Genomic DNA, 20451 nt, shown 5'->3' on the forward strand with positions numbered 1-20451 from the left:
TGTCGTAGGAATCCTCGGGAAATAAAATCTTTTACGTACTGCTAGAATTATTATTTGCTGTAATCCATAACGACGCTATACCAATGCGCTGGAAAACGTTTTGGTGTGTATTAATAAAGCTTCGAAATTGAGACTGGTTGCCGGAAGAGTGCAGAAACGGCAAATACAATGAGCTGCCATCTCTCGTGAATTAGTTGTACCATAGAGACGGTAGTTCTTGGTATCTATCTGTCAGATGGAGGTAGTAGGTATGGTTGTTTATATGTGCTCTCTGATTGTTACGGTAATAAACAAATATGGCGCGGTGATTCTGCTGTTTTCTGTTGAAGAAGAGCTGTGCTGTTGTATGGTTTTTCAGTCGTATTCTTTTATACACAAAACGAGTTTTGTTTTTTATTACTTTCCCCAAGTGTAAGATATTCAAGAATACATTTACGAGATGAAGATCACGGTTACTACTTTATCCGATGACATATTTGTGTTGGATGTTAGTGAAGATTTAGAATTGGAAAATTTTAAGGCATTCTGTGAAGTGGAATCAGGATATCCAGCTCCAGAAATTGTTATTGCACACAACGGCATGCCATTATTAGATGACAAAAAGTCGCTGAAGGATCATGGTATTCGGGATGGTGATGTTGTGATTCTACAGCATATGCTCACTTCAGGTTCCAATATCAGTTTTGCAGCTGCTAATCAGGGTAAGAGTCGATTTCAAAAATGACAAAAGTTGTGACACATGAGCTCTATGATCTTAATTTAATCAGTCATGGTTTTTTTATGAAAGTGGTTGTATAATTATTTGTAGGTCTTCCAATGCTCGACTTCAGTGGCATTCAAGTTCCTGGTTCTTTGGGACAGGGGCCAAGCCATACAGTCCCAGGTGCACAAGCACAAGAAGAAGATCCAAAGTTGATCAGAGATATGTTCTTAGCGAATCCAGATCAGCTTGCTCTCTTGAAGCAGAACAATCCTCGCTTGGCTGATGCTTTGCTTTCTGGAAATCTTGGTAAAGCTGTAAAATTACAAATACAAGCATTGAAGCTTGTTAGATTTATATTTATATTTATATTTATATTTAGCTTTAGCTTTGGCATACATGTGCATGTGTATTGGCATTTAAATCCTTGATATTAGGTGTTTAGTAGCAAATCTGCTGATATGTCAGTGAACAGTAAGTATTATCACTGAAGTTAAAAGATTAATAATAACATTGATCTCTTCATTGTACACTTCAGGATCATGCAGCACTTGTAAGTTTGTTAATGGGTTCACAAAATTCTGCCATTTCATTCTGTCCTGGTTTAGCATTTACATCAGAAAACACTGTGAATTTTGAAATAAATAATAACCTCTGTAAAAGATTCATATTTTTAAAATATGTATTGCATTGTGAATGGTCATTTATAAAGCCCCTGGCTGATGCGCTTCCTGTAAAAAATTATTGATGAATCTATTTATTGCAGATGAGTTTGGAACTGTACTTAGGGAGCAGGTGGAATCACGGGCAGAAAGACAGAGACAAAGAATTAGAATGATGAATGCCCATCCCTTTGACACAGAAGCCCAGCGACTGATTGCCGAAGAAATCCGACAAAAAAACATTGAAGCAAATATGGAAGCAGCTATGGAATACAATCCAGAGACGTTTGGAACAGTTGTCATGCTGTATATTAACTGTCATGTCAATGGTTTTCCTGTGAAGGCATTTATTGACTCTGGTATTGTTTTTACTTTCTAGTTCTGTATGATGAGTTCTTAAAGTTGTCTACCAGAAAAGACAAGCATGTATGTCAACCAACATAAGGTTACTGTGCTCTTATAACTAGTGATATTTATTGTTTGATTTTGACACAGGTGCCCAGACCACAATAATGTCAGCAGCATGTGCTGAGCGATGTCACATCATGCGCTTAGTTGACACACGCTGGGCTGGAATTGCGAAGGGTGTTGGTGTTCAAAAAATCATTGGACGTATCCATATGGTACAGATACAGATTGAGTCTGACTATTTGACAACCTCATTCTCGGTGCTGGAGGAGCAGCCAATGGACATGCTACTTGGACTTGACATGCTTAAGAGGCATCAGGTACATCTGACTTGTCTGTTTTTTTACCCACAACTAGTTTTGTAGGTATTACATGCAAGTAGACTTGCCTTCTGTGCCTTGCCTATGAAGAGGGTTTACAGAAAATTTGTATGATGATTGTGTTAAACTAATTGCAGTTTTGTCACAGTGCTCAATAGATCTGAAAAATAATGTTCTACGAATTGGGACAACAGACACAGAGACTCCATTTCTGTCAGAGAGGGAGCTTCCTGAATGTGCCCGGCTGTCAAGCCAGAGTGATGACGATGTAATTGGACGGTCTGTTCGTGAGGCAGAAGAGAGGGATTTGGCTCGTGCTCTTCAGAACAGCCGAGAATCAGGTTGGTAATGCCATATAATTTTGTTATAACCAGTTGATGAACTAGTCGGTGATAATGTCTTTATTGTCAGTCACATTTGTGGAAGTGTTAATGTATACTCATTAACAAGTATTGTTAGGATTATAAATGCAAGGAGGATGAGATTAGCGGGGCATGTTCAGCTTCTTGGGGATTAAGAAATGTATAAGAGATTTTGGTGGGAAAGTCTGAAGGGAATAGACCACTCAGAAGACCTAGGCATAGGTGAGAGGATAATTTTAAAATGGATCTTATGAAATAGGGTGATCATCCTAATAATGGAGGCAGCAAGTACCTCTGTAACATTGGTAAACTTCTTCCAGACTACATGTCACAACAACCTAGAAGACAGTCCATCTTCAGTTGTTTGCTAACATAAAGGACAATATTTTGTATGACTTGTATATTATTTGATAGTAATAAGGCTGAGCAATTACAGTGGTGTGGGTAGTGCAGTTCTTTAATGGAGCGTATGACAGGTACTTTGAATTTTTGTTTGACTGTTGGATTGAGCTAGTAGTTGTTGACCTGTGCTGGTAAGTGAAACAGTGTAGTTATTTTAGGATAACATTTGAGCTGGATGCTGTTAGTCCGGTCTCTGTCACTGATGTATTTTCTTTAATGATAGTACTGTTTTCCATTTCTTGCCATGACAGTGGGTGCTGCTAGTAGTGGGAGCAGCAGCAGCAGTCGTACAATACCTCGTGACCCATCCATCCTCATCCTGCCAACAGACAACTTTGGTGAAAATGAAGTGCGGGAGTTAGTCAGTTTGGGTTTTACACGTGAGCAGGTAAGGTACATTGCTTCCAGCACAATTTTCCTCCATTCTTGACAGTCCTTAGACATTGTAAGCCAATTTTTTCTTCTTCCTAGATCTTTGCCCAAGTCCCAAGTCATAATCCTAAATATCCATCTGGTTGGGATTTCAATTGTACTGTCTTCTCAACAAATTTTGCCTTTATGGGATTTGTTCGTCAACCCAGTGCCCAACCCCCATAACCTGGAGGACCGAAGTGTGTCTTAGTCTGGAACCTCGCTCTTGATCTGTACAGCTTGGGAGACCCTACAAGTAGCTATGCTACTGCCGGCAAGGATCTTGAGATCATGCACACAACATATTGTATAGTAAACTCCTAAGTTTGGTGGATACAGCAACTAAAGAGCAGGTAACCACAAAATCCCAGGTTTGGTGGATACAGCAACAACAGAGCAGGTAACCACTTATTGGTTTATTTCCACAATGTTTTATTTTTATCCATACCCAAATTTATCACTGTATTTGATTTATTAGGGATGTGAGACAAATTAAACCTAACTAACATTATAGACATTGCATTTGTGTCTAAACCAACAGGTAATTGCAGAATTGCGACGGTTTCGAGGCGACAAGACTCAAGCCACAGCAGCTTTGTTTGCCAAAGCACTTAAGTTCTGATTTCCTGCTACATTGTCAAGTGCAGTTTATGAGTGACTGACTGCAGAGAAGTATAATAGCACGTACTCCAAGTGAGATAACATCTTCACGTGCTTGACACAGGGGAGTAAAGTTGCTGAACCAAAGGATTAAAACAAGATGAACAGTGTTGAGGAGCTATAGGATACATGTACCAAGAAATAGAACATCCACTAGCCAGACATGTCAACTTTAGAGTTGTCACAGTTAAGTTTTATTTGTTTCAAATTATATAATTTTTATGCATCAGGTAATCAGAATGGTTTTACTAGTTTGTCTTCCACACTAGTCAGTATGTATGAGTTACATATATAGTGCAGCACAGCTGTTACTGTTTACTGCTTTACCATTTGTCATTATAATCAGTCAGTGTAATCTTAGTCTGGTGAATGGCTTTTTTCTGACTCGTTTTGTTTGTGGCAATGAAGCTCTTATCCTCCTGACCACATACACACAGATACTTGGTGTTATGTGCCTCAGTACAGTGTATTTTTTTGCTGCTCTGTAAAATTTCATATAAACCTTCAACAAATGTATAATACTTTACAAACAGGTATAATTTAAAATAAACTATAAAAAATAACACATTGACTTTTCTTTGTGCTAAAGTCTGTATAAAAGTTAAAATGGACAATTTATAATCTTGACCAGCAGTTTTTAACAAATGCCAATACTACAGCATTTCCAATTGAAACTGCAGTATTTGAGAAAGATCACCTCCTCCCTACTTTAATGTCTGAAAAATTAAGTATTGTCTGAAATTTGTAAACAAAGTACCTCAAGTCAATGAAATACACGTGAGCTGTGTTGCATGACCAATAAAGGTTAAATGTCACCCTTATGTGCAGTGTGTTAATGTATTTGTATCTGCACTATAACACAAGAAAGCAAATTTAATTCCAGTCATGTTTCTCCAAACATGTGTAGATGTATACAGTTAAATATAAGCATAAATAAGAAAATAAAAGGCTTTATTAAGCATCTAATTATACAATTGTGAGAATTGCTGGTACAGACTATATAAATTGTAACTAATGCCATTTGTTAAAGATATAACACAGGAATAAAGGAAGTTGTGTGTTTTCTTTTTTATTTAATATACATTGATATCAAAATGTTATATGGTTGTGTACAAAAAATCAGGTTGATTTGGCAACTGTACTATGGTAGATGGTGCTGTACATTTTCTAATAGTTTGAAAATTGATTTAGTATTGACTTTCATATGGTAACAAATGTATTCCACACTGGAGATGTGGAGTTTGAATTGGAAGTACAGGATTATATTACATTTTCATACCTCTAGTGGAAGATGAGTGTTAATTGTATTATAAGAACAAAGTTGTTGTATTTTCTATATTGGATAAACTTGTATTATCAGGTTGTGAACTGAGTAATTCTTTGTAGCTGCCCTGGCAGTTACAGTACATGATCCTATATCTCTTCACCTTTGCTCTGTTTGGTTCCTACCTTGGACAATAATGACATGCATGATCTAAGAAACATGTAAGAATATTAATATGTCTTACAACAAAGTAGCTTTATTTACTTAACTAGTAATAGTGTTATATTAGTTAAATAATAAAACTGATTTGTATAAGTAACATGTTTTGATTTGTCGCCCTCGGTGGACTAGTGGTTAGCATGCTCGCCACTGGACCCAAGGTTCGCACGTTCAAACCCGGCTGAAGTCGGTGGATTTTCAAGGGTGACAACTTCCTTTGGAAGGGAAGTAAAGCCAGTGGTCCCATTTCTTAGATTTATGGCACATAAAAGAACCTTACAAGCATGAACAAGAAAGATGTTTCATAAGCAAAATTCAGCGACCAATTCTCACCCAAATCTCTCCTGATTCACTAATAGATGGCTCTAGCAGACAAATCGGGTTTGAGTATAAATTGTGCAGAGGCAGTGGGCTTGTCACTCACTACTCATAAATGCACACTTCAAAGACAAAGAAACCTCCCACATGGGAGGAGGCCAAGGCTTGACTTCAGGCTGTTGTGCCATAGAAGAAGATGATGATTTGATTTAACAAGCCATCACCAGGCTTATTTTACAAAACATTAGGTAAAACAGCAAGCTGTTTTAGCAAATACACAACTGTAACTATTCCCTTAAATACTCCTTTACTATTTCATGTAGTTAATGGGAATCAGAAGTCAAATGTGATTTGAATGCAAAATATTTGTAATCATAAAATCAAAATTAAAATTTGTAATGAACGGATGGAACCCATGTGATGTTTACTCCAGCATTTCCAGTTATACAATGGTAGGGACATAATTTTAACATTATAAAAGCACGTCTAATGGTTTTCTATTTTGTGCTGATGTATGTGTTTTCCAAAAAATACTGCTTCTTTGATCCTTGGGTGACTGAAAGATTAGTTTTCAGTCAACAGTGGACTGACTGTTGAAGTATGAAGACTGCTGCTATGCTACTTAGGTGGGTTGTCCTCAGGTTCCCATTCTAATTCCACAAATCGAGTCAACCGTGCTGATTCCTCACAGGCTGATGCAATTTTGCTTACTGCAAGTGTCTCATGCCCCAAGATGGCTGGCTTTGATTTATCTGAAATTATGATTGGAGTATTCACAGAGTTAACATGTTGTATCAGAGTACTTCCATGAGAAACACATGAGTTCAGAGCATTGACAATACCAGTACTATTCTTTCTTTACAATCTGTCCAGGCCATTGGTCTTTTCCTGCATGTACTGTACATGCATGTATTATGAATCCTGGTTTATGAGGAGGATCAGTTGTCTTGCATATTTAAGTTGAGGTTCCATGCAGACATTTGGTTTTAAAGGTTTAAGGAAACTGGGAACTATTTTACATAAGCATAAAAATGAATGGAGTAATTAGCATACTATGTTGGCACTCAGCCAAAATGCTACATGGGGCAACAAACCAGAGGAACACCATCAATCACATTAGCATGAAAGTTCCACAAGAAGTTATAGGTACCTTGCAGAATGTCAAGAAAGTGCTCCATCTCATTCAAATATGCCATCTTGTATCGCGAGGGGAAAGAGTAGTAGATGGGCACTGTGCTACCTCCTTGGAGCCCTATGTGGCTCTCTATACCTGGCATTGGTCTCTCATTGGAGGAGGTCAACATTCCACGTGGTCCAAAAACCTGTAGAAAGCGAAATGCATGTAGGAAGTGAGAAGGTGTTGCATGCAAAAGTTTATAAGTTCTCAGTCTTCTGTATTTGGTTATGAAGTTGGATATACAACAAAAATGAGTCATTCACTATCATCATGTTTATGTATGTATCTCTCTCCCTCCCCTCCTTAACTTGTTGCTTTCAAATGACAGCATATTCTGATTAAACACTTTGTTAATATCAAGGCTCTTACAGGTTACTCCATCTCAATACTTTCTAATTTTCTACCATCACCATTTTCACTGTGACTCATCATTCATCCTTGAATTTTCCTGGGATTTCTGACAGACATTACAAAAATTTCAGAGTATCCAGTACCAGACACTTCTTGAATATATTATGTTCATCTGAGCATTACACAAAAGACAAATTAAGAAAATACATTCTCAGATCAATGCTCTTGAGACTAGGCCATACATGTTAAGATCACTGTGATAGTGGTCAAACATTATTGTTAAGATTCGAAGCTGCCAAGATCAGAGGGGCATCTCACCTCAATACGTTGGTCATAGCCATGAGATGACAGTCGACTAATGTCAATAATGCCGAGTGTTCCGCTAGGGAATTGTAGCGTGATGACAACTGTGTCATAATCACCAATGTTTGCAATCTCAGGTGTGAAAGTTGATGCTTGCGCAGCAACACGTGTTGGATATTCTCCAAGTATCCAGCACATGAGGTCAATATCATGCACTGCTGTGTCATGGAAGATGCCACCTATTGATGTATTAAATATTCAATGTGCATTTAGATATTTACACATGATCCCTGATCATTTACACCCTTTCTTATATAAGCAAATAAATGTTTTCATGGAAATTGGCCACTCCTATATCTGCTTATTATGCTGGCTACATTTTTAGGGACATGTCAGCAGTTTGTTAAATTGTACATGGCCTACCCTTTATTACTTGATATCCCATCTAACTTCAATACTGGTCACTCTTCTTGTATACATTACATGATTTTGCATGCAGCAGATGCTCTCCTTGCTATAATCTATCTGATGCTAAGCGATATTTAATCCTTCTAATCTGGTATACACAAATATATCAGCTTGTCTTCTAAATCTCACCAAGATTTCAGGTGCTGTGATTGGCACCAGGTTATAAAATCTATTCATGTTACAGTCACTTACTTGAACTGCGGAGGTACTCAAGGCTTGGCAGCTGAGCATCCCGGCTGCATGTCTTGATGGTGTGCACATGGCCAACCTCCCCATTTCTCACTTGTTGCTTAATGTTGCTAAAAGCTGGGTCAAATCTCCTGTAGAACAAGATTATTCATTCACATTTGTTGAAAAATAAATTACCTGCATGTCATTCATATGTCTCCACCATTACAGATCAGACATGTACTTGTTTGAAGGCCCTTCCAAAGCCCCTTCTTATTTGTAAATATCCTACTCATATCATAGTATTTGCTTTTTCTTAACCTAAACAGAAACTTCCATATTCCTCTTTCATCTTTTCTGTTTTTGACTAAAACAACAATATTTCAAAACATTTTTGTTGTAAATTATAACTGTTCTCTTACCTTTTTGTACCTTTACACGTTTTAATAATATAATTCTCTCTCATCTTTCCCATTTAGCCACAAGTCAGTCTCCTTGTTATTAATTAACTTTTCATTTTAAGCCCCATTATTGTATAATTTCTTCATTTGGTGATTGTATGTCACTATCTATTCTGAGCCATCTTAAGTTCATATACTGATATTTGACTATTTTTCTAGCTACCAGTTATAATGTGCCTGCTTTATTTAAACTCATGAAATTATATTAAACTTATGTCCTAGAAATTTTGGCTGGTTTATATAACAAATTTGTCAGATTACAAAGCTTTGTAGATGAATTAATAAGTTTCCTACTACACCAACGTATGTTCTCTGAAATACTGTTAACCACCTACAAGATTACACAGCATCACAACCCAGAAGACAACAGTTAATATCTTCACCTCCATGAGAATCTTGAATCTCAACTTCCAGAATGTTGTGTAAATTAAATATACTTCAGACAACGAGCAATGCCCAACATACTTACAGTGTACTGAATCAGTCAGTGTTATGAACTGTTAAAGAATCAACATGATAGTTGTGGCATCTTACCTCTGGAAGGCAGAGAACAGCAATTTCCCAGCTTGCTTGGCTTGTTTGTAGCAACGCTCAGCACCTAGGATGCTCTCTGCCACAGGTTTCTCACAGAAAACATCTTTACAATGAGCCAGTGCTGTTGTCACAATCAACTCATGTGTGTTGGTAGGGGTTGCCACCAGCACAGCTTTTACTCTAGAATGTGTTAAGACTGTTCATCATGTTAACCTAACCTCAAGGATTATTCCCACCAGTCTTTATACCACCCAGTACAGTCACCTGTTTCTCGATCCTTTCCTATTTCAAGGCATATTCTGTTAGCTTCAGGGACTGAGGAAACTCTTGAAAATCCTTATTTGGGATATCTGTTCTGTATACTGATGGCTGAACTGGGTATCTCCCAAATACAAGTGGACATGTTATAATTTAGGTAACATGCTTGATGTTGGTATAAGTAAAAGATTATTGTCAGTTGAAAACAGTTGGGTTGTTTCAGAGAAACTATTCTTTTCCAAGTGATTGGAACTATCAGTGCTTGGACATCACTCTGTCAATGATACAAAAGATATTCACTTAAACCTAAAAGGTTACTCTGTCTACATACTGCAGCATGAAGGCATGATTCAACTCACAGCTAAAAAATTTAACTTCATTATATCATGTTGCTATGCAACTCTCAAAACTGACACCCTGACTTAAGTCTGTCTGTTAGTAAGTTACAATGGAGGACAAGGAGACATCTTATAGCAATAATACTTAACCCTTATGCTCCTTCGCATTAATGATTATTCCTACCTCGGATCCTGGTAAACTTTATCAGCATCAGTGCTACAGAGGAACTGAGTGTCTTCTAGTTTCCAATACTTCTTGATGGCTTCCCACTTGTCCTTCATGTCATCCACAATGTACAGTAGCTTGACCCGGGGGTTATAGGCCAAGCTGCTCAAGTGAATGGTGCCTTCAATAAAGAACAGTCAGTGGCAGTAAGATTTTATTATGTATATTTAGATAAAGAATAATATATTATTATATGTTTAACCTTTATCATACAGGTTAGAGGATTTAAACCCCCAAAGTACTGTTGAACAGACTTATCTCTGGGAATATTGGTTTAGTGGTATTTTACTGTGGTATGTGATCAGCTGGACAGTGCATAAACCACAGTGCATGGTTGATAAAAATTAAATCACTCTAGTTACACTGGATAAGGCAAGTAGCACAGATTGGTGAAATATACATGCAGAAAGCTATTAAACAGTTACTGAGATGGAAATGATATGAGATGATAATGAAATGAATCTTATGAATATAGGTTATGTTGATATGGGTTAAGTTGGTTTGGCTCAGGTTGGGGTCTGTTGGTATTTTATGTGTTGTTCATGTTGAATGTTCGGAATCTATCACTAATTACTTAATGTACAAGGGGTAGATCCTAGCATAAACTACAGTGTCTATGAGTGAAACTGTCATACCTGCTCGGCCAACACCAAATAGTGCCAGCTGGACAATTTCCTCTCTTTCTGTCAGCTGTAGTGCAATATCTTTCAGGAAACTGCAATGAAGATTATACAACATGTGTCTCTTTTGACTATAAAATCTTGAGCTTAATGATGAAGTGGAGGAAGGTTGACAAAAATTATTGATGAAATATTTAGTTCTATAATGGTGTATTAGGAATAGCACTTGAAGACAGCTGGTAGATGCCACTGTTTTGGATAAACATACTGTCCCCATCTTCAGGGCTGAAGTGTGTCTTAGAATCTGTTGAGGTCATAAAAGTGAAGTGGAAGTATAATTTAGGCCCATACTTATATTAATATGCCTCCAGACATGATGTTAACAATAGCTAACCAAGGATAGTTACATTTCAAAAATGCAAAAATGCAAACAAAAAAAAACCCTGCATCTACAACTGCCGATATATATTTTACAGACTTTAACCCGATAGTGTGAAAGAAATGGAAATGAAACAAGGTAATTTATTCCCTGATAACATTAGTGTCAGTGAAGGATTCCCCCTCTGCATGGGGCTTAATGCTATATGACTGTCTAGCATCTTGCATCGTCATCGGTGATGTGTGTACGGTTGTTATAAGTATTGTGAATTGAATACATCTTAATACGTAACTTGTTTGTGTTCATTTTAGGAGCATTTATCCCCTTTGGGTGTCATCATGACCAATACAACAAACATATGAGTCAAGTACAGGTGACTCCCATTATATATGGAGGTGTGGTTATTGGTACATGGGGGTGTTACTATGAATCACCGCGTATAACGAAAAACCGCAACATGGAAATGTATAAAAATCGCCATTTTGATGTTACATCACGTTAGAATTATTTGATGCTAAGCTTGTCATCTGCATCACATTTCCTTGTAAGTTTGGAGAAGGTTCGATGCAAGGCTTTAAAATTTTTGCAGTGGATAGATGCATCTCAAAATGCTGAAAAGACCAGCTGATAGAGAAAACGCGTATAACGAGTCACGTGCACTACAAAAGAAACCCATTGATCTCTTCCACTCACCCGGAATATAGAAAATCAACAGCTGGGGCTTTAGGCCGCTCCTGCGTGTAGGGCGAAGGATCCTTGAACTTCAAAGTAGCCATTATTCAGGAAGAAGATTTGTTTCGAATTAAAAATAATGCAAACACAAATAAGGTAAGAAGAAACAACGGGTCAAAAAAACTGCAAACCGCCACGTAGCAGGTGTGTTGTCTAGACTATGTGGCGTTGCGATATTTACATAGCTATTTATGCCACCTTCCACACTCGGCGCCAAAACAGTTGTGACTCGCTCATCAAGCCAATAGCAAAGCGGCCCATACATTGCTCAACCAATTGAAAACGCCGTAAGGTGAATGTAGCCAAACGTTTTTTTCTTTTATTTCCGCCACTGTATTGAACAGTGTACCAGTGGCGTGCCGACTACTGTTTTTCGTGAAGATTGCTGTCTTCTGGGTTGTAAGATTTGAGGTTTTCAGAGCGGCGAGTCTGAAGAATGCTGTCTCCCACATACTGTGGACATCTACCAGACTACACAGCTAAACAACCCAGACGACAGCAGGACTTTCATTTTGTGACATTTCTGGTTCTAACGGTGACAAGTAAACTTCTACCAGATAACACAGTGAAATATCCCAGAAATTAACTTCTGTTTCGTTTTGACCGAGATTTGCTTTGCACGCCATATACTGTTGACCGTTGAAACACGAACTTCAATACTTATCTGTTTATTTTTGTAATTGTCTGCGCACGCTACTGGCCCAGGTCTTGCGCAAGGACACAAGCAAAAACTTTTGTTTGCTCTTATTACAGAACGGTTGCCACGGTGAACATGTCTGTTCCGGGACCGAACCTTAAACAGACCAATCTGAGAGAACTAACTGAACAGAGAGAAGATTAATTTTGTTCAATATTTGCACCACGGTCTCAGCAGATCAAGCGCCATCCAACATAGAATTATTGGTCGATGCTTTTGAATGTTTCAGTTTTCGTTCTGTGGTGTGTAGTTCACGGTTGTTGATTGCCATGCTCATATGTTATAATATAGCATCAATAGCTTGGTGTTGGAACATTTCGCAGAAACCTTTAGGATGACAGCCGAAGTTCAATTACAAATTCTCCTCAACAGTACAGGGGCCTACCACGCCCAGACCCCACTGGAATATGCGGCTTACACACTGAAAGTTTTCGTGTGCCATGTGGAAACGTCTATTCATTTATGACAAAAGCTATCGTGTGCAGTTGTACTTTCCGCAAGGCATCTTCGAGCTTCGTTAATCGTTACAAATACACACGCACGTTGACATAACCTCTTCTAAATTGTAACATTCAGTAAGCGTATTTGGTATAGATTTGGTATCGAAATAATTTGATTTGATATGTGTTAAAATTTTGAAAGCAAAACCCGGTCCCAGCCAGAAATTAAACACTGGATTCCTCTTTAGTTGTCAGCGTCAAGGGATGCATATTTCAAGTCAAGCAATGGTAAAGGGGTCCCTAGAAGTGCAATATTAGTTGGACAAATCTGGCTCGCGGTTGTAATAGATGGTGTAGGGGGAGTGTTGCTGGTTTTTTTGCAGCGATTGAAGAAACAATAAATGAGTTTAAAATATATTCGTATCAGTTCTTCTTGTGTTGTCTAGTGTGAATATTGTACAATATCTCTTTCACTTGTAGTTTTATCAAGAGCAAGGGAGTTCATGAGTGAATTTATTGAAGTGTGTTATAGTTTTCCAGCTTTGTGGAAAGTTAATTTATTACCTTTATGTTTCCTTCAGTACCCATATAATATCCTCGCATTGTTTGAAGCCTTATTTCGCCATCGTTTAAGGTGAATTATTGCATTTGTACATTTGAGATCTTCAAAGGAGCAACAATTCCTTTTAGTATATAAATTGAAACACCCATGTGCAAAAAAAGATTCATATAGGTCTAATCCCCTGTTTCATTTTCTTCTAATCCCGTCAACAAATCCTCATGATTAAGTTGGCTTATATGTCACTTCTTGAACCACTTTCTCATCCATCGCCTTTCTTATTTTCCTTAGCATCAACAGCTAATGCCAAAATAATACTTAGTATGCTTTTGTGGCCCTCATTTTCGAGTTTAGTTAACCATAGAATTTACTATTACAGAAGAATGTTTGAGCAGTGTTTATTGATTTGTGTAGGGGCCCCTTACATTTCCAACTTCCAAAGCCTTCAAAGGGCGTTCTGTAAAATTTGAATAATGCATTTATGGCATTGTAAAATGGTTTGGGATCAAGCACATACAAATGCTTCTGACTAGATTATTAGTTCAATTCTTAGCCGCTGTCATAACGGCCACCATTTTGTTTTATTGGCGTCATTTCGGAGGTAAATCGTCGGGCCCCCATGTTAGTTCCACTGACTCCCCGGTCCGCGCAGACTTCTCGCAGGCTGAGGCAATTTTGCTAACAGCCAGCGTCTCATGTCCCAGAACCTTCAGCTTGTCTTTTCCTGCAACAAGAGGAAACAGGATTACGATTGGTCTTGGCAGATTTCTGTCAAAACAGCTGACTGGTAGGTTGTGGTTTTCCACAACGTAGTAATCAGCGATGCTGCAGAACATATTTTTATGGCACAACATTTTAAAACATAAAAACACAAAACATATTTTGATCACTCAGTAATTTGTTTTTACGATTTTACGTTTATACAACAATAAACTTGTGATGCGTAGTTCGAGTACATGGTGGGCCAATAAATGTTTTCAATGCTTTAAGTGAGTTGTTGTTGTTGAGTAGCTGGCAACAAAATTTATGATGCGTTATGCCATATCTTAGATATAAAAAAGTGTCTTTGAACTTATCACATGCTTTGAAAACAGTGCAGTGCAGTGAAAAAAACAGAGATGTCAGAACTGGTAAGGTGGGGGCTAATTTACAGCCATTAGGAACCTTATTTGACAACTTTTCATGCTGTATTAACGCACGGGAATTATGGAAACAAAAGATGTTATTGTCAACGACTCCGTTAAGATAAATAGAAGTCGTACCGATTATAACTGGATTTGTGACTATTATTTGTACAGTGTAACGTGAGAGTTTATATGGGATCAGTGGCGATCATTATCACGGTTGTATTCTGGGTCGTAACTCTGTGTTGTCCGGTTTGTTTACCACCGTTTCAGAGGTGTCGCCCTGATGATGTTGGCAGCAAGTAAAACCCAGAAGAAAGCCATCTTCGTCATCGCCGCGGTGAGAACCTGAAATCCCACTGGCTATTGTTCTCACCTTGAATCACGTCAAGGAAGTGTTCCATCTCGTTAACATATGCGCGGTGGTAACGAGACGGGAAGGAGAAATAGATGGGCTGGTCTTGACTTCCCCGCAGACCTATTTGACTTTCCACGCCGCACATAGGACGTTCATTGTTGCATATTAGCATTCCGCGCTGTCCAAACACCTGAAACATACGATATTACACGTGCCGTGTATGTGAGAGAGACACATTGAAACGTGCTACATGACACATCGATTTACTGACAAACCACTGATACACACAACATGAAAAATGGAGAGTCGCAATTAGGTCACCTCTGTCCCCTCCCGTGTTAACTTTTAGATAAACAAGTCTCTGGTCATTTTGATTGGTACATGAATTTCAGCTGTAGGATTTGAATTTTTCACAGTGGTTTGTACGTAGTTGGCTGTTTCTGGGCTGTAGCGTCGTGTAATCTGGTAGAAGTTTACGAAAGTTTCAGATGTCCTTGGTGATTTCATCATCAAGGCTGTCGCCGCTTGTATCAGACTGCACGACGCTATAACTCAGAAGACAGCCATCTCCATGAATATAATTTCTTTAGTTTCATTTACTTCCTGCCTTTGAAATGAGTCAGTGAGGCGTGTAAATGCAAGGAAGTAGCTGTAAACAAAAGACGTTGCTGTGAATGATGAACCCTTCAGCCTGTTTACGAAAAGGACATTGATTGGTGGTTACCGTCCATAATTTTTTAACAGTTACAACTGCCGGCTCATTGTGAAGTAGGATTTACACTCTCCACACCCAGTTCGTCGTCTATAAATCGCAAAACGTGCAGTACCTCCAGTCGCTGGTCGTAGCCGTATGTGGAGTTCCTGCTGAGGTCAATCAGGCCAATAGTCCCGCTCGGGTAGCTAAGCACCACGGCAACCGTGTCGTAATCGCCTATGGCTGCGATCTCCGGAGTGTGTGCATAAACATGAGCCGTGACACGGTGTGGATATTCCCCCAGTATCCAGCACATGATATCGATATCGTGGACCGCGCAGTCGTGGAAGATCCCACCTGCAACAGCAATACGCAACTATACCACAAATTGTCGTGAGTTGAGTTTTAGACTTTCTCCTCATACAGGTTAGAGTTTGCCTGAGACATACCGGGTGAGACTATCTGCCGGTTTGTAGCGCAATACCATCATTTTGGAGAAACATTCTGTGCTGTCTCCATCTTCATGACTGAAGACAGTATATGTCTCCGAAACGTTGGCATCTGCAGGCCTTAAATGAGAGCTTCAGAATCCAGAACAGCATCGTCTTCAGCTTATTTTCTGGGCATAGTCAAGGCGTAGAAGTGCATTATTTTAATGTGTTTGATAATTTAGTTGCTAGCGGAAAACTGAATGAGGTGTGTTGTGATTTTCCTTGTTCCCTTCATGGAAATTCTGGGATAGTATTATAGAATATCCTATGACTATTTCCTTCCACATCCTTGCTAATTTATTGTTCACGTTTCTCTTGTCATTTGACACATGGAGTAGACCAAGCGTCGTTAAGACCAGGAGACTGACAATTTTTAATAAAATTGCGGAATAGCGTGCCTCATTAAAACTGCAGCAGGTGAATTATGTGGGGACTCTGGCAACACAAGCGCAAGGGGGAGCCGTCCCTCTGACAGTGGTTACTTAACGTATGTGGATTTATAGATGTCTGCCTTCCCACCAAAGGCTTTGTCGGCCTGGTAATATACCTGACGTGCTGAGGTAGGCGATGGTGGGTAGTGGTGAGTCTCTGCTGCACACCTTGATGGTCTGAACGTGCCCGACCTCACCCTGCCTCACCTGCTCCTTCAGTAGAGAATACGCTGGATCGAACCTCCTGCACACAACCGAATGTCTTTATTTGTAAATTAGAAGCGTCATTTTATGTTCAGAGCCTACTACCATCCTACAAACCGGAAGGTGCAAAGTGTACTGGTAAAGAGCTCCAAGACTACATTTAAGAATATGTTGAAACTTTACATGATTTACGGCAGACTGAGAATATTTCAGAATAAGTTGTTGAAAAGAATGTATTTATCTAGTAAGGATGAAGTGTCAGGAGGCTGGAGAAAATTGCATCATACAGAATAGAAAACAAATAATGTCCTGATACGCCCATTTGATGGTTTGAAATGGTAGTTCCCTTTCTGTCTGTTCAGAATAAATGGACGAAGAGTTTTATTAATACGATTCACAATCATTTTCTCTGCAGTTCCGCTGAAAGATGATAATAATGAATGACAGGACATGACTTTGATGCTGTGATCGCGCTACCTGTTGAAGGCGCAGAAAAGTGTCTTGCCGTAGTGTGCCGCCAACCGGTAGCAGTTCTCGGAACTGGCACTGCTGTGCGCTACAGGCTTCTCGCAGAACACGTGTTTCCGATGCTGTAGAGCGCCCAGAATGGTCTCCTCGTGACATGCTGTCGGGGACGCCACTACCACCGCAGCCACACTAAAAAGGCAACATCCTCTTAGCTCGCCAAGTGGGTCGCGATCGCTTTCTCCTCTTTTTTTTATTCAATTCACATTTCATCACAGACTTCGAAAAGAAAATAGAAATCCATGAGTGGGGAGCCCTCTCTGCCCAATTATCTCCGATGTCTCAGCACTATACGTAATTTCCAGGACTTCACAGCTGGAATATGGTTAGTAAACAGAAAACAGATACAATCCACAGTTGACCTAAACTAGTAAGGAACGAAACTACTTTCTTTGGTTCAGACGCTGTCAGTGTTCTTTGCAGTATGCTTTTGGGTTCGATACTCAGGACTGCCAATTCCTGTATCTGAAAGAATGACGTCCAATGTTGAAAAATACAAAGTATGATTTTAGAGAGCTAATTGAAATTAACACAAGCGCAGAGTGTTATATTCGTTGACGAAGTTGGGGAACCTCCAGACAAGAACTGAACAAATCATTGCCCGTGTTATAAGGTGCTACACGGAAGTGAGTCACATTTTCACTCATGTCATGAAAACTCACCCCGTGTCCTGAAACACTCTGTCCGAGTCCTTGTTGAGGAGGAATTCTGCGTTGTCGAGGTGCCAGTAACTCTTGATGGCAGCCCACTTTGTCTGGTCATCATCTACTACGTACCGGAGTATCACCCATGGGTTCTTTACTAGGTTACTGAGATGTATTGACCCTGCAACACACCAGCATGACCCCCTAAGGGTTTACGTGCTGAAGAAAATCACTGAAATCTAAGTCATTGGAAACAGAGACAGTTGAGCACATTTATGCCAAATAACGCGTCTTATTTGTGTTCGGAAGCCAGCTTTGCCCCCCCCCCCCCCCAGAACTGTCATATTGATTGAATTGGTTCGTGATTTTGATAGGTCTCTGCAGACATATGCCGAGTTAGAAGTTGGTATCTTCAAACGCGCCACTTCTTCAAATTAAACAGTCTGTACTCTGTTCACAGCCACTTTAAAAGCGGAGTCTACGAATCTGTTCTGGTACTTTTTAACCCCTTTAAACCCGTGAGATTTCAGGTTCTCACGGCGGTGAGTATGAAGATGATAAGCCTTTGGAATATTGCGTTGTGTAGCCTCATAGAAATTGACCGATATTTCAGAGGTATATTCTGCCTCCAACATCAAGGATGCTCTACGAGACTACACGGTGCAATATCCCAGAATTCTGTCTTCTCCTTTTAAACTCAGTGATAACTATATGTCGGCTACCATTTGTTTTAACAGTCAGTGCGCATTTTGACTACAGAGACTAGACAGTGATTATTTCCATAAACATTAAACCAATTGATCTCTGTAAAAGAGAACTGATGTGTGTGTTTTAGACAGGGCCTGATTTTTTAAATATTATTTTGTCTAGTTTCGGCTTGAAATTGTTAAACAAATTTTGGGTTTTTATAGCCAAATTGTGTTACGACATGTTGCGCTTACATCAGCGCAAATATTAATGTAACTACAACTTATATAAGAGTGTGTCATATCGTGTTCAATGAATTTATCGAGAAGAAGTAAAAGTTAAAGAATTTCCAGCCATGGAGTAAGCAAAATGCGAACAAACTACATTTTTTAATAGTACTGCTTATTACATGAACAAAATTAAGGATTTTTTTATGAAAATCCGAAATTGATCGCTTTTCCTAATATCGGGCTTTATTTTTGTTGGCATTCAAAAGTTGTTACGAAGTCTGTATTAAAAACTGGATGTTCAGTTTCCATTATCGCTCCAATTAAAATTACTCGGTTGACCGAATTATCAACACAGATTTCGTAATCTCACTGACCTGCCCTCCCAACTCCAAACAAAGCCATTTGGATCTTTTCTTGTGGATTACCTTCCTTGGACGCCATTTCTTTGTTTTCCAGGTACCTGCAACAGACATGTATCCAAATGGCTTAAGATGTAGATTTAATTGAAAAAATTTCGTTCTGATATAACAGTTTGGACCTCCGATACTTTATACATGGATTTCGGTTTGTCTTTGCTGTCAAAAGCGCGCTACACCGCGCTACTTCCCAGAAGTCAGTCATATTCATACTTGCCGCCGTGAGGACCGAAAATAACATCTTCTCGTTTAAATCAACTCTATATGCCCCACACCTTTGTTTTATAACAGTATGTGAATTAATTAAGATGTATAATTGTAATCTAATTTTCACTAACCTGGCGTATGCGTAATCGGCGGACGGTGCTATCTGTTGGCTCATGATGTAAGGTGAGGGATCCTTGAATTTCAGAGTAGCCATAATGACGACTAGTAACATACAGGCCGCTCTTGGAACAGCGCAGTATTTAAGTGCAGCTAATGTATTTATTAAACATGAAACAATTCCATCACACGACATCTTGACTTGCCATCTGGCGTTATATTGATATTGGGAAACGTATGGAAAATTGAGTGAACTGATGCATGTCAGTGGCGTCCTAATCAAACAACCGTATCACATAGGCGGTTAATTTCGGCTCGCGCAAGTCTCTTTTCAGAGTCAGGGTCGGACAACCATGAACGATTTCTTCATCCAGAATTTTATATCAGTAATAAGGTAAACTAAATTTCACACGATGATGACTGTTTTCTGGGATGTTGCACTGTGTAGTCTCGTAGAAGTTGACCAAACGTTCAGAGGTGCTTACTGCCTCCGTCAGCAGGGCGATAAAGTTCACGCTTGTTCACAAGAGCCCTATCCTCAGTGAGATAAATCCATTCTGCATCATCCCACCCTGTTTCTTTAAGATCCATTTTAATGATATTATCTCATGTGTGCCTGTGATGTTTCTTGATATTCTGCTACCAAAACGTTGTATCTACCACCTCCCTCATGCGTACTTTATGACCTGCGTACCTCACCCTTCTTCCTTAATGACGTTCGGTGAAGAGTAGAAATTATTAAGTTTCACGGTTTTATCTAGTCTCCTGTCACAATCTCCTTCGTAACTCCGAATGTCCTCGTTAAGACCCTGTTCTCAAACACCTCTCTCCCTAGTCACAAGAACCCATCACTGGTCTTTGTTCTGAGAGTCACCAGTCAGTCCAC

General features: G+C 39.2%; 3 protein-coding genes across 3 annotated transcripts; 1 reads left to right on the forward strand and 2 right to left on the reverse strand.

Moving 5' to 3' along the window:
• The first annotated feature begins 269 nt into the window (after window positions 1-269).
• On the forward strand, window positions 270-5287 carry rngo (DNA damage inducible 1 homolog rngo). Its single transcript, XM_022074517.2, has 7 exons — window positions 270-701; window positions 809-1009; window positions 1467-1721; window positions 1858-2090; window positions 2239-2431; window positions 3106-3242; window positions 3807-5287. The coding sequence occupies exons 1-7, from the start codon at window positions 440-442 to the stop codon at window positions 3885-3887; spliced, it is 1362 nt and encodes a 453-aa protein (XP_021930209.1). The 5' UTR covers window positions 270-439; the 3' UTR covers window positions 3888-5287.
• Window positions 4860-11988, reverse strand: LOC110834887 (uncharacterized). The gene is made up of 8 exons (XM_087340119.1): window positions 11703-11988; window positions 10646-10725; window positions 9969-10131; window positions 9189-9368; window positions 8218-8345; window positions 7573-7796; window positions 6877-7048; window positions 4860-6478 (listed from the first exon to the last, which is right to left on the reverse strand). The coding sequence occupies exons 1-8, from the start codon at window positions 11783-11785 to the stop codon at window positions 6345-6347; spliced, it is 1164 nt and encodes a 387-aa protein (XP_087196245.1). The 5' UTR covers window positions 11786-11988; the 3' UTR covers window positions 4860-6344.
• A 1831-nt stretch (window positions 11989-13819) lies between these two features.
• LOC110834895 (uncharacterized) lies at window positions 13820-19736 on the reverse strand. The gene is made up of 8 exons (XM_022074518.2): window positions 19580-19736; window positions 19200-19285; window positions 17927-18089; window positions 17217-17396; window positions 16652-16779; window positions 15747-15970; window positions 14938-15109; window positions 13820-14161 (listed from the first exon to the last, which is right to left on the reverse strand). Exons 1-8 carry the CDS (start codon window positions 19678-19680, stop codon window positions 14028-14030), a joined length of 1188 nt encoding a protein of 395 aa, XP_021930210.2. The 5' UTR covers window positions 19681-19736; the 3' UTR covers window positions 13820-14027.
• Window positions 19737-20451: the final 715 nt, after the last annotated feature.

The sequence above is a fragment of the Zootermopsis nevadensis genome, unplaced genomic scaffold (genome assembly GCF_977971745.1).
Source record: "Zootermopsis nevadensis isolate Lab colony 2312 unplaced genomic scaffold, Znev_1.0 Znev_ptg000061l, whole genome shotgun sequence".
Lineage (NCBI taxonomy): Eukaryota > Metazoa > Arthropoda > Insecta > Blattodea > Termopsidae > Zootermopsis > Zootermopsis nevadensis.